The sequence below is a fragment of the Gossypium raimondii genome, chromosome 6 (assembly GCF_025698545.1).
Source record: "Gossypium raimondii isolate GPD5lz chromosome 6, ASM2569854v1, whole genome shotgun sequence".
NCBI classification, from domain to species: Eukaryota; Viridiplantae; Streptophyta; class Magnoliopsida; order Malvales; family Malvaceae; genus Gossypium; species Gossypium raimondii.
Genome location: NC_068570.1, coordinates 30841583 through 30861023, shown reverse-complemented (window position 1 = coordinate 30861023; position 19441 = coordinate 30841583). Strand labels below are relative to the sequence as shown.

General features: G+C 33.9%; 1 protein-coding gene and 1 long non-coding RNA gene across 2 annotated transcripts; one reads left to right on the top strand and one right to left on the bottom strand.

Moving 5' to 3' along the window:
• Positions 1-838: 838 nt before the first annotated feature.
• On the bottom strand, positions 839-5228 carry LOC105774522 (protein STRUBBELIG-RECEPTOR FAMILY 5). The gene is made up of 12 exons (XM_052632018.1): positions 5209-5228; positions 5073-5124; positions 4500-4639; positions 4344-4409; positions 4141-4206; positions 3725-4056; positions 3038-3306; positions 2665-2936; positions 2146-2266; positions 1652-1788; positions 1405-1561; positions 839-1086 (listed from the first exon to the last, which is right to left on the bottom strand). The coding sequence occupies exons 1-12, from the start codon at positions 5226-5228 to the stop codon at positions 958-960; spliced, it is 1761 nt and encodes a 586-aa protein (XP_052487978.1). The 3' UTR covers positions 839-957.
• A 2938-nt stretch (positions 5229-8166) lies between these two features.
• Positions 8167-9191, top strand: LOC105774559 (uncharacterized). The gene is made up of 3 exons (XR_001127417.2): positions 8167-8548; positions 8656-8762; positions 8845-9191. It is a non-coding gene; the product is annotated as an uncharacterized LOC105774559 (long non-coding RNA).
• Positions 9192-19441: the final 10250 nt, after the last annotated feature.

Genomic DNA, 19441 nt, shown 5'->3' with positions numbered 1-19441 from the left:
GAACGGTTTCACTAAATTTGATCGAATGCTCACCCCTAATTCGAGTTATCCGAAAATCTAAATAAGAAAAGGCAAAACTACATCGTTTTGATAAATGTTTACCAGTTCTAAAGTTAAAAGTAAAAAATATCAAGTTGCAAAACTAGATTGTTTTGATAAGTATTTACCCATTAGTCTTACTTTCCTTCTCGAATTGCCTCACTCTCCTTTTTTCATTTATTCAAAATTAATCTAAAAGCTTGTACTTCATCTACTAGTAAAACAATCGGTCCAAGTAAACGAAACATTGAGTATAAATAATAAGATTCGTTAATTTGACTCGACTTGACTTGAAAATTTGACTTGATTCGAAAAAAATTCAAATTGAATTCGATTGTTAAAATAGGATTCATCAACTTAACTAACTCAAAATTTTTTTATTTGATTTGACTCGACTTCATCGAATATTCACCTCTAACTGATTTCTTCTCCAAGTTTAAATGGCATCTATTTGTTAAAGAAAAAAAACAAACCCTAGAGAATGTAACAACTAACACGGAGAAAATATTAAATAATAATATGTACTGACATATTTCATTTCTATTTTCTCTTTTTTAATCATTTTCTAGCCTTAATAATTTAGAGAAATGATTAGATTCATATTTAAGAATTTTATTAGAAAATTTACACTATTTTAAAATTCAAATCCATTCAACTTCCAAAATATTCAACCCTAATTTATTTCCAAAAACTTTATCTCTGATAATGGAAGAAATTATTATCAAAGAAAATAGAGATCCTAAAGATTCTATGTTATTTTACAAGCAGGTGCATTATGGAAACATTTAAAAGAAAAAAAAAAAAAAAAGCTCTTCTCAACTTAAATGTGCTAGAAATTTATACAGTAGAATGACAATAATCTATGGAACCAAAAACAAAAAGAATAATAAATAATAATAATGGCAAGAGTCAAACATATTAATATTCAGAGTCGTTTGTCCGGCAAGAAGCTGAAAGATCTTCTCTCATGTTTATGGTTGATTGTTGAACTAATCGTACCAATGCCTGTACCACCTCAGCTATTGAAGATCTAAGATTAGGATCCAACTGAACAAAGAAAGCAGAAGGGAAAAAAAACAAAAGATTGTTAGAACTTGTTTAGGAAGATGATAAATTGAAAGGACAAAGCAACATTTTTGTCCCTAATCTTGACATTTTTTCTCAACTTAATCCCTAGACTTTTTTTTGGTCCACATTATTTTTGAAACTTGCAATTTTCCCTATTTTGGACTATATGATAACATGGCACTTTGATATTGTGCCACGGAATAAAATGAAGCATACCATGCTAAACATTTACCCATATCAGATGCCCGAGTCCGAATACAATAGAGATATTTTGATGATTGAAATGTTGTTGCTCACCTGTATACAGAGGGCAACAATATCAGCAAATGGAGGGAGTGATTTGGGAGGATAGAGGCCCCTCAAGGCAGGATCAACCATTCCTGCCAGTGCATCATTGTCATGAAGCTGAGGTCTGGCCCATTTCACTAAGCACTGTTCTGATCTTGGTCTTTGACTGATAAAAAGAAGCAGCAATTCAACTATTAACTCAGACACTATACTTCATTTGGCTAAATGATAGGAGGACTGAGTGATTTAGGATTACTTATCCAAAGGCATCCGACCAGTCAATAGTTCTAACATTACCACCCCGAAACTGTAAACATCACTCTTTAGTGTGTATGCTGATGGTTGTGCACATTCTGGAGCATTGTAACCCATCCCGAGGTTCTGGCTTGTACGCTGAAATGAATTGTTTCGAAAAACTTTACACTTCTTTCATAGAAAATATGAAGGCAAGAAGTTGCAACTTTATTTTTCTAAGGTAATCTTCACGGTTGAAATACTAATGCAGAATGGCTTCCATACATTCCTAATATAAGAGATGATAAGCTTCTTTTATTAACATACCTTCATAATAGATTTGCATGCAGGACTAACAAAACACTTTTAAACTTACTTAGAAAAGTTAAACCAGTTTTCAGGGTATATTTGAATTGATCAGAAATTCGTGCAACTCTGTCAAAATTTTGAGTGGAGGACATATTTATTCTCTAACCAAATAAAAAAGGAATCTATTAGATTTCAGGATATGCTAACCAGATGAAAGCTTGCCATGCCGTAGTCAGATAGATGAGGATTGAGTTCAAGATCAAGCAAAATATTGGATGACTTGATGTTCTTATGAACTATAGATGGAGAACAAACGTCATGGAGATACCTGAACAAAGCAATTTCCACCACAGGGTTAAATTTTTAAGCAAAAGACCAGCAACATTTCTAAGATACTGTATCATCACTCAGTAGGAGGTGAAAGTTTTTGGCAAGACAATGCAATATCATGATGAGTTAAGAAAATGGTGTTATCTGAGCAAACTCATGATCCAATTTAAACTCGAAAAGTGGTGAGCGTAGCATATATGGATTAAGTATTCAAGTTAAAGTTTGAAACTGCTAGTTGAAGTACACACCAACACTATGTGTTAAATTTTGTAAACATTGTAGATTTTAAAATCTCGGAGTGATGCTATTGTTGTTTGATCTAACCAATACCGAAACAGAGGGAATAGAAGAAGACGCTGAATTATTGAAAACAAAAAAGAATGTATGGTGACTTACTCAATAGCCCTGGATACACCTAAAGCTATTCTAACTCTGGTATTCCAAGTTAGGGGTTTGCTGAAGTCATCTGATAAATGTAGGAACTCATGAAGTGAGCCATTCCTGAAATAGTCATGTATTAGCATGTTATGCCCTTGTTCTGAACAATAGCCAACAAGTTCAGCAATGTTAGGATGGTGAAGCTTAGAGATGTTTGTAACAAGTTTTGAGAATTCCTCAGGCTTCTGGCCTTGAAAATGTGAGGAATCTATCTTTTTCACTGCTAAAACCTGAGACCAAGATATATACATACAGGAGCAAATGAGATGGCACCTTAGATATATAGTTAAAAAGAAATGAAGAGAAGGGGAGAACAAAAAAAAATGCTAACCTTTCCATCGGGATATTTTGCCCTATAAACACGACCAATGGAGCCCTCGCCCAGAAGTCGACCTGGTGCAAAATTATCAGTACTTTTCTGCAAATCTGCCAAAGAATAAGGTACAGCTTGAACAGAAGTGCTTCTTCTTCCTTTCAGACGGTTTGCAAACTCATTTTCACTGAAGGACACACGACCTGAAACCGAACGTCTAAGGCCCATTGATGGAGATTTTAGCAAAGACTTAATATCTCCATTACCTGGATCCATTGACTTAAAATCTGTCATCAACAGATAACTAATCAGTTAAATTGATCAATGGAAAACAATTATTAGTTAGTTAGCAAGCAATCAGAAGATGCCAAAAAGGCAAAAAATTATAGGAAGTAACCGGTCAAGATATATATAAAACATGTACCTATTCTGTGCAAAACTCTTAAGAGTGACAGTAACAAATATCTGCTTGAAAAGTTTGTCCAGCCTTTTTTGCAAATCCCAAAAATATGTGTATTTGTATAAATGTATATATTCACATAAAAGTATATTTTGATTGGCACCATGCATTGTAGGAAAAGAAGCATATACTGCACTTGAAACATGGATGCTTTCATGCTTATGCTAAATGAGCACAATTCAAACAGTTAGGGAGGCAACTCTACATGTGATTGCTACATGCAGAAACCACAAACAAATGTATACCTTTGGGTTCTTTCAAAATGCCAGCATATGATTCAGCGCCTAACTCTTGTGAATGAAGGGGAGTAAAACCTTTACGCCCACTCATCTTATCATCATCGAGGAAAAGCGAGGATGGGGGAGGTGACCTTCTTCTCCTTGTAAATGCAAACATAAGGAGAAGGAGAAGGAGAAGAGCAAGTCCACCTAAACATGAAAAAGCTATAATTAATCCATTCTGAAGAGATTTCTTTGGACCTTCACTTTTCTTCTCTTCTGTAGCGGGACGGCGACGGTGTTGTACACCAGGGGGTGGAGGAGGAGCTGGCCCAGTTGACCAAGAATTTCCTCCGGTTCTTCCAAAGTGATGATTACAAGTCAGGAAACAACTTTCAGGGAACTAAAAGAATTATAAAAGTGAAATATTGTACGATACTCACTTTAGATTGTCAATCCCCTTCAACTCATTAGGAATCCATCCAGTAAATTCGTTATTCTCAACATTCCTGCAAGAAACGAAAGTGACAGAGAGGTGTAAGGTCTCCCTGATTTTTCATCAGCATTAACGCCGGAAGGAAAAGGGAAAAAAAGAAAAGAACAGAAGACTATCATTTTCAACAAGTTTTATCCGCTAGTCACGTACAGATCATTGAGGGGAAGGTCAGTAAGGACATTTATTGAACCAGTGAATTGGTTGTTCTGTAGATGCCTGTATAAGTGAAAGCAGAGTTAACAGTAAAGCACTTGTAAGAGTAAAGAGAAAAAATAAAATACGGAATAAGAAAATTTTGCCACTTACAAAGTGTTTAAATTTGTAAGATTTGCAAATGAATTTGGAAGCTTGTCAGATAGTTGATTGTTGGATACATCACTGTAAGTCAGTTCATAAGTTAGTGAAACTGGGCAGTAACGTTTGCAAAGAAGAAAAGGGTTTTTCTTCTTTTCACCAATAATTTGGATAAATCTCAAAAATATAGGTAAATTTTGTTTCAATATTCAATCTCATACATAAACTTTAATTTTAGGCAACTATAAATGTAAAACTTTGATTTTGATTGAATTGTAAGCGTAAACTTCAATCTTGATTCAATTGCATAATAATAATAATAATGATAATAATAATAATAAATCAATCCAATTATTTTTATGTTGAATAAATAAAGTTGTTCATTTATGTAATAAATAAACTTAAAATGGTATCACCTTACTGTCAATAATGATGTTAATGGTTATGAATATTAAAATTAAAATCAAAGTTTCAAGTATACAATTGTTCAAAATTAAAGTTAATATATTAAAATCTACATTAAATTTATGTTCACATACAGTTTTAAGATTTATGCTGTACTTACAATGATTTAAGTTTTTGGACTTTGCCAAACATATCGCTCAACTGACCCTTGAGTTGATTGTGGCTAAGATTTCTGCAGCAACCAACCAAATATTTAGACATGGTAACAACTGATGAAATTGTAATGAAAATAGAAAGAAACAAATACTTCACTTACATGTCTTCAAGGTTGGTCATCTGAGATATCGAGTAAGGCACGTTACCATTAAAATTGTTTTCAGAAAGGTCTCTGCAAATTGAGCTCATAAGATATATGAGATACTATAGAGAAAGAAATAAATGCAACTTGGATATGTTGTGTAGATCAAAGTGATCAAAAAGAAACTTTCCTATCATTCGGAAGATATATCTCTAGCAGATGGTGTTTGCCTTAAAAACAAATTAACCTTACTTAGATCATTTGATTAAGTAAAGCTAGAAAGACAAAGTGTTAGTCTTGACCTTTACACATTACCGACAATGAAGAAGAGGAATATTTTAACTAATCAAATTTAAGAAATAAACTAAATAATAATTTACACCATTTTTAAAAGCTGCAAGCAACATGACTTTAAAACAGGAAAACCAATGGCCACAAAATTAAGATCAGACTGGGGAACTCCATTAGTTATATTCCGAATATGACTTGCAAAGAAAAGAAGAAAAAAAAATAAAGCTTTCATGCTGATTAACTTAGATCAGCTGACTTACATGCGTTGAGCATTGGGAGGTAGTTGATATGGAATATCACCATTGAGATTGTTTTTGCTCAAATCACTGTATCAGGACCAAAAAATGCATAGCCTTCATATTATGTTTTCCAATAGGTAATTTCTTTTAAAGAAAGAAAATATAACATTAAAGATTGCTTATTTCTGGAGGCAAGTTCTCACAAGATCTTTACTGAAGACAAGCTCGATAACTGGTACCCCAATTGTCCACTGAGTTTTTGGTCGCTTAAGTTTCTGCAAGATTTTAATCCAATTATGTCCTGTTGAATATAGAAAATGCAAGACTGGTTCCCCAGACAGATAGGGAAGAATAACAGAAGTATGGGAATAACCTACATTTCAGTTACAGATGAGCCTGAACATTTGATCCCTTTCCAGCCATCACCACATGGATCACCACCACTATCCTTCCAACCGCTCAATTGGTCTGGACTATTTAGGCTTTTAAACATCACATTAAGGGCAGAAACTACAAGAATACAATTACCGAGCGTCAAAATTGCGATGCAGAAGGAATTATGTTTATGTTAATGCACTAGACATCCGAGTTCTTAAGCCAAAAATGATAATTCTTGCAGAGAGATAATGTAAACAATGATCAAACATATGATAATATAAGAAGAAATTAGTGTATTTGCCTCTCTTTTTTTCTCACAAAGCAAAGGGATCTATTTCGAATTTCAAGAATTTACATACATGTATAATTAGCATCTAATATCCCCATAACATAGGCAAATGACTGTTGCCAAATATAATATGTTTGTTGAATTCTCTAGAATCTAAATAAGAGTAAAAAAGGGAGCAACAAACATGGATTGAATTCTTAAATAACATGCATATCAAGAATTGCAGCAAAAGAAAGTTTCTTAAAGATTAAAGTTTAATAAGGCATATTATATACATACCATCTGGGGAATCTGTCTTGGAATGGACAAAAGAAACAAGGGTACCAAGAAAAAGAAGGAAACTTCTTGCAACAAAATGATGCATGTTCCAATGCCAGAAAAACCCAACGAAAAGGCAGAGTTGGAATGTAGGGTTCAATTCCTTTCATGCATAAACCCAAGTAGGAGGAAAAGGAATCAACAAACATCAATGACAACAATCTCCTAAAAACGGAGAAACTTTTTAGGTTTCCCTTGGTGTATTTTTTCTTTGTTTCTTTCCTTTTCTTTTCTATATGTTTCATAAATTGTTCTTCTTTTTTTCTCTTTCGAATAAGCTAAATTTGGTTAAGAGGAGGATACCTCTAACAACGGTGAGAGGAGATGTAAAGTGGCGAAGCTGAGGAGAAATAAAATAAGAGCCTTCCAATGGTTCCGGATCTTTCTAACACTTCCTTCCCGCCACCTTTCATAATATAACAAATATTTCTATTTCTTAATATAAGGTACGGTAGAGTACTCTTTTCTTTCTCTTTTTCACTTATTTTTAGCTTTCCTAATCAAGATCATATTCAAAGTTTTAAAGATTAAATGGTTGCAAAAATAAAATTGTGTGCATAGCCAAATTATTAATAATATAGTACCTAGCTATATCGTAACCCAAACAATATTTGCACTGCTTTTGTAAAATGATCGTATCTAGGGCTAGAAAATGATTTTGGCATTTCAAAGTGTGTTGCAAATATAATTCAAAATTCTGTAATTAGTTAACCACATTTTTTTATTTGTCAAAAAATCCTACAGTTTTTTTTTTGAAACTAATTCAGTTTGGGCTTTTATTAACTTAAAAATGAAAAGCACAAAACACTCAGGCTAAAACCAGATGCAAGTTTTGGCCCGAAGAACAAAGCAAAAACCTATAGTCCAAATCTTTAAAAGAAACTAGAAAACAGCCCTAAAAAACATAAAAATCAGAATCCTCTAGAACCTAATAACCTGAATGAGAAATCAAATTTCTGTTCTTTTCAGCCAAAAGCAAGTTTGTGGGAGAAGACAGTTCCAAAGAACCAGCAGAAGAGGGGAAAGAACATTTGTGGGAGAAGAGACAGGTTAATTTGGTCAATTTCCAGCCAAAAGCACTTCAAGCTGAAGAAAAGGAGAAATTTTTAGCTTCTCATCTGGAGAGAAGTGATTTTCTAACGGTGAAATTTTTTGAAGAAAAGGAGTTTGTTCTTTCTTCGTTTTCAGGAAAAAGGACTTTTTTCCCTAAAAGTGCTTCTAAAACGGGCAGAAGAACGGGCCCTAAATGCCATCATATCTTGCCCAATCAGAAAAATCCATTTCCGTATTTTCAAAATCATCTTTCATTTCATCAATGAGACGTTTCCAGATTTCAATGAAGCCTTGTCCACCACGCCTTTGAATTTCCACTATACAGCTTCTTTTTTCTGTAACCTTTCATTTCTTCTCCACATTTGTTCCTCGCCTTTTCGATTTCTTCGTGTTCTCAAGATACCGGGACTCTTCCAATCAGGTAAGACTTTCTTTTTTCTTTAATGTCTCCGTCGCTAGTTTATGTGCTAGGCTGTTCGCTTCTCTGGGAATGTACTCAAAATAGCATTTTCCAGATTTTTCCAGTAGCTGATGTATATCTTGGATATATGCTCCGATCATAGATTTATCATAACTTTTTAGTTTGCACTTCTTTATAATTGATAATGCATCCCCTTCAATAATAATGTTTGGCCATTGCATGTCCCTGCCTATTTGAGTTGTTGATGATGAATCTTTGTACATGATAAAAAAGTATTTCCTTCGCTATCCCTGGCCACAATTCCCGCTGCCGATTGCCGTAGGTTCCCATCATAGGCTGCATCAAAGTTGACCTTTACAAACTGATCCGGTGGGTGTTTCCACTCTCTGCCTCCTATTTTAACCTGTGGTACTTTTGCTTCAATCTCATTCAATTCACTAATATATCTCTTTATAAAAATGCTATCTCTTTCCCAGATCTATTAGTCTTTTCATGCACTCTCTTATTCCTTTCTCCCCATATTGCCCAAAGAGCACAGCAAAAGATCCGTCATTGATTGGGGGAGTTCTTTTCAAAAACCCAGGTGAGCCACTGTACAAAATCCATATAAGGAGCTTGTAATACTTCTGAGAATAATAACTCTTCCTATACTGTTCTTGCCATAGGACATTCGTGAAATATATGATTTGTGGATTCTGCTGCTCTGCCACACCCAACGCATGTCACGTTGTTTGAAAGCCTTCTATAGTTCAAGTTGACCCGAGTTGGAATATAGTTCCATGATATTTTCCAGACTATAATTTTTAACTTAGGAGGTAGATTTAGGAGCCATAGATTCCTATAAAAATTCCTAGATTCATTTTGTAAAGGGTTGTAAAAATTCCTAAATACATTTTGATGTAGGGACGCTTTATTGATGGAAAATAAACTAATATTGAGGAGTTTTAATGCTGAAAAAGAATATCTAAAAGAAAATAATTAAACAAATTAGAAAATGACTCAAACAAAGAAAAACAAAAAGATCTTACGAAAAGGAGTAATTCGACTAAAGGGTTGTAAAAATCTCATTTAAAGAAGTCGATTTGGAACCCAAGAAGCAAGAACCGAATTTGGAAATTAATTTCTTGATTTGAAAAGAACATGAACAACAAGTTTGAACTACAATAAAGCAAGTCGAAGGAAAAAGAAAAGAAAAGATGGATTGGTTTGATTTGGTTTGGTTTGGAGTTTGAGCGCTTCTTGAATTTCAAGACTGATTTTTCACTAAGAAGAGCTAGGATCATGAAGTTTAAAATTTTAATGACCAAAAACCTAAAAAAAGATTCAGTTTGCACTTGAAAAACAATTTCATTCTATCTGCCGTTAGAATAGAAGTGAACAGAAAGTTTAAATGGAAAGTAATGTAAGGAGAAAATTAAGGAGAGAATTAACACACGATATTCGTTAACACAATTTAGGCACAAGGGTCTTACATCTGTGGAGCCTCACCCAATGAATAATTTTATTCAACAATATTTCGGATTGTCTATTGGCATAAGTTCAATCTACCCTTAAACAAAGAAGTAATTGTATCCCCAATACCGATCCCAATTGTTACAAATCAATCACCCAAATAAATTACAATACAATCAATACCCCTTTCAAAAGAATAACTAAAAGAGTGTCACAAAACAACCACAAGAAAACACAGTCAAGCTATCGACAAAGACACTTGCAAACTGCTCTATAAGTGACCCCACAAGTAGCCTATTTATAGGCTGATACAAGAGATCATCCAATATAGTTTTTATAAGCTTTAAACTCCTACTTAAAAACCAAAATCATCTCATTAATTATATTTAATATCTATCTTACAATAGCCTTCCTAAAAAAGTTCCCAACAACTTGAAATATTCTCTTAAGGGATAAGGATAAGGAAAAACATTTTTTTTCACTATAAATTTCTTAATATGACTAGTTAAAGAGCTAACTCTAGTCCTAGCTAAAAACCAACTTTTTTTTTCAAACATGCCGCTCCTTAATAGGTCAAAAAAAAGTCAAACACCCATAGGGCCGAATCTGCCCACGACTTAAGTAGAAAATTCGTTCTCGTTCTAATAGAACATGGAATGAGCAAGTCAAAACCCCCAACACAAACATTAGAAAAAGATTCATAAAATTTAAATCAAGATTGAAAAAAATATAGAAGATAAGAAAAATATTGAAATGAATGTGTTGAAAGGCGATGTCTTATGGAGTCCTTTGAAGAAAAGTCTTCAACAAACACCACAAATAGCTCTCATCAACCCCCTAGGCTGGTCACTTAGTAAATTGAAGGTTTAAGAACGATCATCATGATTCTTGAAGAAAACTGAGTTGAAATCTCCTTCTAAAATTTACAAGAAAGAGATCTTGCAAAGAAAATCATCCAAAAGCCTTTAATTGATGAACGAATGAATCAAGTGAATGCATTAGGGGAAACAAAGAGAAGTAATAAGCTAAAATTAAGTTTTCGTTAATGAACTAGGAGTTTTAAAAGCATATAGGCAGTAAAAAATAATATATTTTGTAACATCCCACCCAACATAGTTTTAGTGTTCAAATATTGTTTATCAAAGTATGGTGTTTAGAGAAAGTTCTGAGTGGGTAAGGTATTAGTTGTGACTAAGTATGTCAGTCTATAAGTGCGCCTTTAGGGCGAAGTATGTGTTCGGCGAGCTTGGTGGTTTGGCGAACTCCCCTATAGAGTATACGCCGCCAAACTATTAGACGAATGTGTTAAGTCCTTAGTTTGATAGAACCATTTATTATTTTATTATTTTGGTTGAACAATTTAGTTAGACAAATGAGAATTGGTTAGAATAGAACTAAGTTACCATAGCCGATAAGACTCGCACTTATGATGAGAGAGAAAATTCTTAATCACAGGAATCGAGGAGGTTAGTGGGATAATAAGATTTATCCACTAAACCTAGCTTTCGTGTCTATTTATATAAAGTTGGTATTAGCTTCTTAAGCAAGCTTTTATGTCTTCTCTTGTATTCACATTTTCTTCTCAAACTTTCTCTGCACTTGTCTCTCGGTAAACCTTAAAATTGAAGCCTGCTTGAAGATTTGGATTTGCTATATATAGCCAACTCCTTTGTTGTTTTAGAACTTGGTAAATATCAGTGAACCCTAGGTTATTTCATAGTTGTTTACGCAATCTTTGAACTACACACTTTAGCGTCAGTTTTAAGACTAAGGAAAGAAACTTCCTCGATCTGGGTTTTGTGATAATGTTACTTGCAAATTTGTTTAGTTTTCTGGTATTGCCCATATCAATACACTCCTGAAGGTTCTCATGATATAGGCAAGAGTCCTACTGTTTGAACTTGCTACATTTTCCGGTGAGTTCCTTTTTACTCCATGTGTGTGTACTGCCTATGTTTATGTTTGGTTTAAGCTAAGTATACACATTCTGTGAAGATGAAATGTTTGTTCAAGAGTGATGAATACTTGTTATCAGTTTAGTTTGGTCTATTTGTGTTAAGATGTAAGAACCTTCTTTCGTTTTTAAGCCACTACCTATTGCTTTTGAAATGAATAACATGATCTGATACATGAAAATGAATTCATGGTTTTGCCTTCAATAAAATGAGCATTGAACTAGTAGATCACGATACATGAAAATGGTCGTCTAGCCTCTAGTAGGGCAAGTGTTATTACAAACCAGATTGGCAAATCATGACAAAGGAAAATGAATGAAAGATTGATATGACTCTGTATAGGGACTAGGGTTTGAGACTAACATGAAGAAAGTAGTTTGTATGGTTGCATAAGCATAGTGTACGCGCCAAAGGAATAGTGTCCAGTGTATAGCTTATTTGTGTTTGGTATTTTCCAACTGGCGAACTGTGTGACTTTGCTGAGTTAGAAAGGCTTACTTGAATTATGTAACTATTGCAATGTTTTCTTTTGTAACTCACTAAATTCTCTGAACTTACTTAGTTACCTTTCCTTCCCAGGCCTACTAATGAAGTAAAAGAATCTCTGAAGACTACGCCAAAGGACAACCGTTGCCATGAGACTTATTGTATTTTTTTATTATGCATGACATGAGGGTGGTGGCAAATGTTCACAATCGTAGAAAAAATTTTGTATTTAAACTTGTGCTTACGAAATTGTGATTTCAATGAAGTTTCAGTAAAGTATTTATGGGTTTCAAAGTGTATCATCTTATTTACCTTCGATTGACAAATAGTTTATATTTCATACTAGCTTAAACTGTAGTAAATTGGTATACGCTAGATATGACTTCCAAAAAAATGATTTTAAGGCAATGACACACCATTCCTGGATCCTCCTTAGAATCAGGTTTGGAGTGCTACATATTTCCTTGTTGGGCTTAAGTTACTTGCCCACCAAGTACTAATATAACGAAACAAAACTAAATACAAAACTTAACTTGCTAAGACAAATTTGTCCAGCCTATAGTATGCGAGCATGGACTGAATTTTACAACTTAAAATAAAGCAAATATACTTAAGTAAAAGTGTTCATAATGGGTCAAAAATAGATTAGGCCAAAATAATCTATTCTAAAACTAAACTAAGTCCTATAATGTTCTTCAAGGCTTTAACTCCACTATGCTCATAGATGACCATTCAAGAAAGTCTTGCTTCAAGAATACGTTCTTAAACCAAGATTTCCAAGAATTAGAATCTTGATTTCTTTTTTAAACTCAAAATCTTCAAATATTTCCGTTTTAAACCAAGATTTATTTTCTTGATTCTCTTGAAACCAAGATTCAAAATCTTAATAATCTTACTCAACTCCAAGGACGCCCGAATTTTTTCCAAAGTTAGGCCACAAGTTATGTGCTCTATTGAGCTTGTCAAATGGGCTTTATAAAAGGTTAAGGCCAATTTCTCGAGCTAAAAATTGGAGCCCCATAATTGTATCACCATTAACCCGTATCTATCATCAAATTAGGGTTACGGAGCATTACCGTACAATTAGAAACATTTAAACCTAACTTTGTTCAATATCATAAACAAATCATAAACCATTCAAGAATCATTCATGGCATAACCCTCAACCTTTAACAGTTTTACATATTAACCCTCGAGCTAGCTAGATTAAGTTAAACCGACCTCAAAAACATAAAAATCATTAAAAACGGGACAAAATTACATACCATGCACTCAATGTTAGCTTGACTGAATATCCCCCTTTCTCTAATGGTGTTTTTAGGTTTTCAATTTATCAACAAATGAAGATGACAATGTTTTGTCATCTTTTGTTATTTAGTTTTCCTTTTAATTACCAAATGACTAAATTAACTTTTAAAACCATTAAAATTTTAATAAAACCAAGCCATGTACATCCACTAACTCATTAAATGGTCTAATTACCATTTAAGTCCTTTAATTTAAGATTCCATAGTTATTTGGCTCCTTTAGCTATTAGAACTCAACTTTTACCCTTTTTACAATTTAGTCCCTTTTACTTAATTAACTACTTAAACATCAAAATTCTTTAACGAAATTTTACTCCAACCTAAATATAATCCCGTAAACATTAAAAATAATAAAATAATAATTTACTCGTCAGTTTTGTGGTCCCAAAACCACTATTCTGATATCATAGAAAATAGACTGTTACAACTCTCCCCTCTAAAGGAATTTTCGTCCCCGAAAGTCTTACCAGAAAATAGGTTTATTATTACACTTTCAAAGCTTCTTCCGGTTTCCAGTGTTAGAGTATGCCCAAAGATCAATCATGAGATGGTTGTAATAACATATTTGATTTATCATGTTTATTAATATAAGACGTTACCATTATTATTTCAGTTTCTTTTCTGTGTGTATAAATAAATTGTTTTATAATAATGTCCTAAGAGTAATATGATTATTCTTAAAAGGTCCTTAGTCAAGTATTATTGTTGGATAGGACAACAATAATGCATTAAGACTAACATGTAGTTGATTGATGATAAATTGTTGTCATTGATATGGAATGTCAAAATCGATGCATGAATATGTGTGTTAGAGAACAACATATTGGACTAACCCGTTATGAGTATGTTTCTTGGATTATTATGTAATTGTCACAACATTACTCATAGTGATTAATATGTATCTAATCCTCACATAATTTCAATATGGTGAGTTGTATATTTTGATACAGTCAAACGTACACCGTAACTGGTTGTTCTATAAAGGCTGATGTTGGATATACCATGATCCATGTAGAGGAATATGGTTGATCGATATAGGATAAGTCCCTCCTACATAATAGGAGTAATATCTTAGGCCACTTGATTGAGTGAGACTAGAAATGCATGGCCATGCTCAAATAAGCTGATATGAGATGTCATACTTATTTGTATATCATAGTTTACTTAAGATATCAAGGAACATGGAATGAACTATGCAAGTGTGACTATTCCATGACTTGTGTCCAATCCAGAGAAAAGGACTTAAAGATTATTGCATGAAAGGTTAATCATAAAAAGGTTATGTTGAATCGTGATTTCTTGTGACTTAGGTAGCAATCATGCATCACTAGGTGCCACTCATTGTTTGTAACATTGGAATCGTTCTAGTATTACTGCTAACGTTACAAGAACCTACAGGGTCACACCCTATAGTTGAAATGAACGGAATAAAACATAGTTGGTATTGTGTTTGGTTGTCGCTTGAATTAAATTAATTATAGAATTAATTTAGTTGGATAATCAAATATCAAACACATTATGTACAAGGTTGTTGTACGCATAATGAGAACATCAATTTGGTTAGTATATAAATTCAAATAAATATATAGTTTATCGAAATCATTATTATAATTAATGTAATTATAATTTTTGGTTTAAAAGATAGTTATATTTATTTAATTTCTAGAAACCCTAAAAATAGATATAAAAATCCCATTTTTTCTTTGCTTGGGGTCTAGCAGCCGTCAAAGAAAAGTTTTTCCAAAAACATTTTTGGGGATTCCTTTTGTTTATTGTCAACTAGGTGGATTACGTAGAGGCCGGAGTCACGATAGATTGTGGCTTGGTTTGATAGTAGATCAGATTACTCATTGCTGAGGCGTTGCTGTCTACTCAGAATAAAGATTTGGCAATTTCGAAACCTTTATTTCACCCCGATTCGTTCCTCACACATGGATCCGTGGTTAGGATCGCCAAATGTTTTAATTTTCTGCTGCGCCGTAGGGGTGTTGACGTTCCAACAGATGCCGGCGTTCCAACTCCCAAGTGGGTTCTTCAATCCCGTATCATTCCCAAAGAACTTTAACTAAAACTATACTTTTATTTCTCAATTCTTTAACTTCTTGAGCTAAAATTTTGATAAGTTCTTCACTATACGTCATATCTGGCTAAATCTCAACATCTACAGGTGAAATCACATGTGAAGGATTTGATCGATACCGTCGTAACATCGGTACATGAAATACATTATTAATCTTTTCCAACTCTAACGGCAAAACCAACTGATAAGCTACTGACCCAATCCTCTCAATGATCTTATACAACCCGATAAATCGCGGACTAAGATTTCCTTTTCGACCAAATAGGAGAACTTTCTTCCAAAGTGATGCTTTTAGAAATACCTTGTTGCCGACTTGAAATTCAATATCCTTTTTTTTCAAATCTGCATAAGATTTTTGATGATCAGAATTGGCTTTCAAACTATCACGTATCACTTTGACCTTTTCTTCAGTTTCTCGAATCAAATCAATACCGAATAACTTTTTCTCACTCAACTCTGTTTAGTATAATGGAGTTTGACATTTTTGACCATACAGAGCTTCGTACGGTGCCATTTTAATGCTCACTTGATAACTATTATTGTATGTGAATTCAACTAACGGATGAAATTTCTCCCAGTTACCTTTGAACTCTAAAATGCAACATCGAAGCATATCCTCGAGTATCTGAATCACTTGCTCAGATTGACATTTAGTTTGTGGATGAAACGTTGTACTGAAATGCAGTTGAGTTCTTAGAGCTTCATGCAATTTATTCCAGAATCGAAAAGTAAACCGTGGATCCCTATCAGAGATGATAGATACCGGCACACCGTGCAATATAACAATCTCAGAAACGTACAATTCAACTAACTTTTCAAGTGAATAGTCTGTATGTACTGGAATAAAATGTACGGATTTCGTCAAACGATCTACAATGACCCATACATCATCTTTCTTTCTCGGAGATAAATGCAATCCCGATACAAAATCCATTGTAACTCATTCCCATTTCCATTCTAGAATCATCACAGGCTACAATAAACCAGAAGTTACCTGATGCTCGGCTTTAACTTGTTGATAAATCGAACATTTTGATACAAACTCTAAAATATCTCATTTCATACCTGGCCAGTAGTACACTTGTTTCAAATCACCGTACATTTTGTTGCTACTAGGATGTATTGATAAGCTACTACTTTGAGCTTCCTGAAAATCTTCTAAATGAGATCAAAATTCTTTGGGACAGATATCCTATTCCTAAAATACAAACTATCGTCAAAACCAACATGAAAATTTGAATCAGGTGTCAACTCAATCTGTTTCCATCTAGAGATCAAATCAACATCGCATTTCTGAGCGTCACAAATCTGTTGCAAAAAAGCCGCTCTTGCTTTCAATTCGGCTAAAATTGAATCATCATCAATCAATGTCAATCGTGTGTTTAAAGGTCGTAAAGTAAATAGGGATTTTCTGCTTAAAGCATAAATAACAACATTAGCTTTTCCTGGGTGATAATCAATGATAAAATCATAATCTTTTACAATTCAAGCCATCTCCATTGTTTCAAATTCAGATCTTTCAGTGACATCAAATACCTCAAGCTTTTGTGATCGATGAAGGTATGACATTTTTCTCCGTACAAGTGGTGTCGCCAAATCTTTAAAGCAAAAACAATAGTTGCAAGCTCTAAATCATGAGTAGGGTAATTCTTTTCGTGCGGTTTCAACTGTTGAAAAGCATACGCTATCACTTTGCCTTCCTGCATCAAAACATAGCCTAAACCATTCAATGAAGCATCACTATAAATTACAAATTCTTTACTGGAATCTAGCTGAACTAACACCGGTGTCTCGATTAACAACGCTTTCAACTGATTAAAACTTTACTAACACTTTTCAGACCATTTGAACTTAGCATCTTTCTAAAGTAGTTTTGTCAATGGTGTAGCAATAATAAAAAATCCTTTGAAAAATCTTCATAATATCTTGCTAAATTCAGAAAAATTCAAACTTCTGACACATTTCTCAAAGGTTTCTAGTCCACTATAGTTAAGATTTTACTTAGATAAACCGTAATACCATCTGCCAATACTACGTGTCCCAAAAATCCAACTTCTCGGAGCCGTAACTCACATTTACTAAACTTAGCAAACAATTGTTTCTCATGTAGAGTCTGTAAAACAATTCTGAAATGCTGGGCATGCTTTGTTTCATCTCATGAATAGATCAGAATATCATCAATGAACACAACAACAAATCTGTCTAAGTATGACCTGAATATTTTATTCATTAAATCCATAAACACAGCAGGTGCATTGGTCAAACCAAACGACATAACAAGAAATTCATAATGCTCGTACCTAGTTCTAAAAGTAGTCTTCGGCACATACAAGTCTTTAACTCGTAGCTGATAATATCTAGAAAGAAAGTTAATCTTTGAAAACATTGTCGCACCTTTCAACTAATCAAATATATCATCAATGTGTGGCAAGGGATATTTATTCTTGATCGTGACTTTATTGAGCTGTCGGTAGTCGATACACATTCGCATAGATCTATCCTTTTTCTTTACAAACAAAACAGGAGCACCCAAAGGGAAAATTGGGCTGAGCAAAGTCCCTATCTGTCAATTCTTGTAATTGTGCTTTCAACTCTTTCAACTCTTTCAACTCTGTAGGTGCCATTATATATGGAGCTATCATTATCGAAGATGTTCCCTACACTAACTCAATAGCGAACTCAACATCTCTAATTGGTGGTAACCCTGGTAATTCTTCTGGGAATACATCTATGAACTCACATACAATTGGAACCAATTCTAATTTCAATTTTGAAACCTTGATATCAAATATATAAGCAAGATACACTTCACATCCCTTTCTAACATGTTTTTGTGTCGTCATAGCTGAGATAACATTAGATGTACCATCCAGTCTATCTGATTCAATTCGAATCTTTTCACCGTTCTGACATTTTAGCACAATATGATTTCATCTGTAGTTCACAACAGCATCATGCAGAGTTAACCAATCCATACCCATAATTACATAAAACTCATCAAATGGTAACAACATCAAATCAACTAGAAAGTTGTAACCCCAAAACATCAAAGGACAGTTTTTGCAGACTTTATTAACTAATATATACTAACCAAGAGGGTTCGCTACTTTAATTAAATTCAGTAGGCTCAAAAGGTATTTTCTTATCCAATACTAAATTTGTGTATACATATGAGTGGGTTGACCCCGGGTTAATGAAAGCATTAACATTAGTATCAAAGATAGAAAATGTACCCCTAATCACATCAGGTGCTGAAGCTTCCTCTCGAACACGAATCGCATAAGCCCTAGGTAGTCCCCGCCTCAGATCTAACAGCAAAATCTTTCGTTCCACCTTGACAATTACCTATATTTCTAGTGTTTCGGGGTGGTCTCCCTCTCGCAGTTGTATTACTCAAACGAGTATTCTATACCTTTTCTTTATTAGACCTTTCTGGGCAATCTCTGAGAAAATGATCATAGGAACTACATTTGAAACACGACCCATCTTTCAATTTGCATTCAACGAAGTGTTGTCTATTACATTATTGGCATTCAGGCTTGTTGTTCCTAACACTACTCACGCTCACTGCAGATGTAGCCTAAGGTTTTGAGCACGAATGATGCTGTCCTTTATCTCTCCTAGAATAACCCACCAAAGCTGATGAATGACTATGAAATTCTTTTGATTTATTCGATGGAGATGAGAATGTCTTTCCTATAGATCATTTTCCTGTATCACGAGCCTTTAAATTTGCTTTTCCTTTTGCCTTACTAACTTCCTCAGCCTTGTGTGCTCTATCAACCAAAACTAGGAATTTTTTCAGCTCAAGAATCCTGACTAGCAACTTGATGTCTTTGTTTAAACTATCTTCAAATTGAGTGTAGATAGCAACTTCTGTTGGTACACATTCATGAGCATACTTTCTAAGTCGTACAAATTCTCTCTCATAATCGGCTACTGTCATACGACCTTGTTTCAATTCTAGAAAATTTTCACGTTT

Excerpts from the sequence above, each read along its gene's own strand:
- LOC105774522 (XM_052632018.1), bottom strand. The coding sequence starts at position 5,228 with ATGACCAACCTTGAAGACAT. Across the intron at positions 4,207-4,343 it reads GACCTTCCCCTCAATGATCT|GAATGTTGAGAATAACGAAT; the intron begins GTACGTGACTAG and ends CGTTTCTTGCAG. Across the intron at positions 4,057-4,140 it reads AAGGGGATTGACAATCTAAA|AACCGGAGGAAATTCTTGGT; the intron begins GTGAGTATCGTA and ends TCACTTTGGAAG.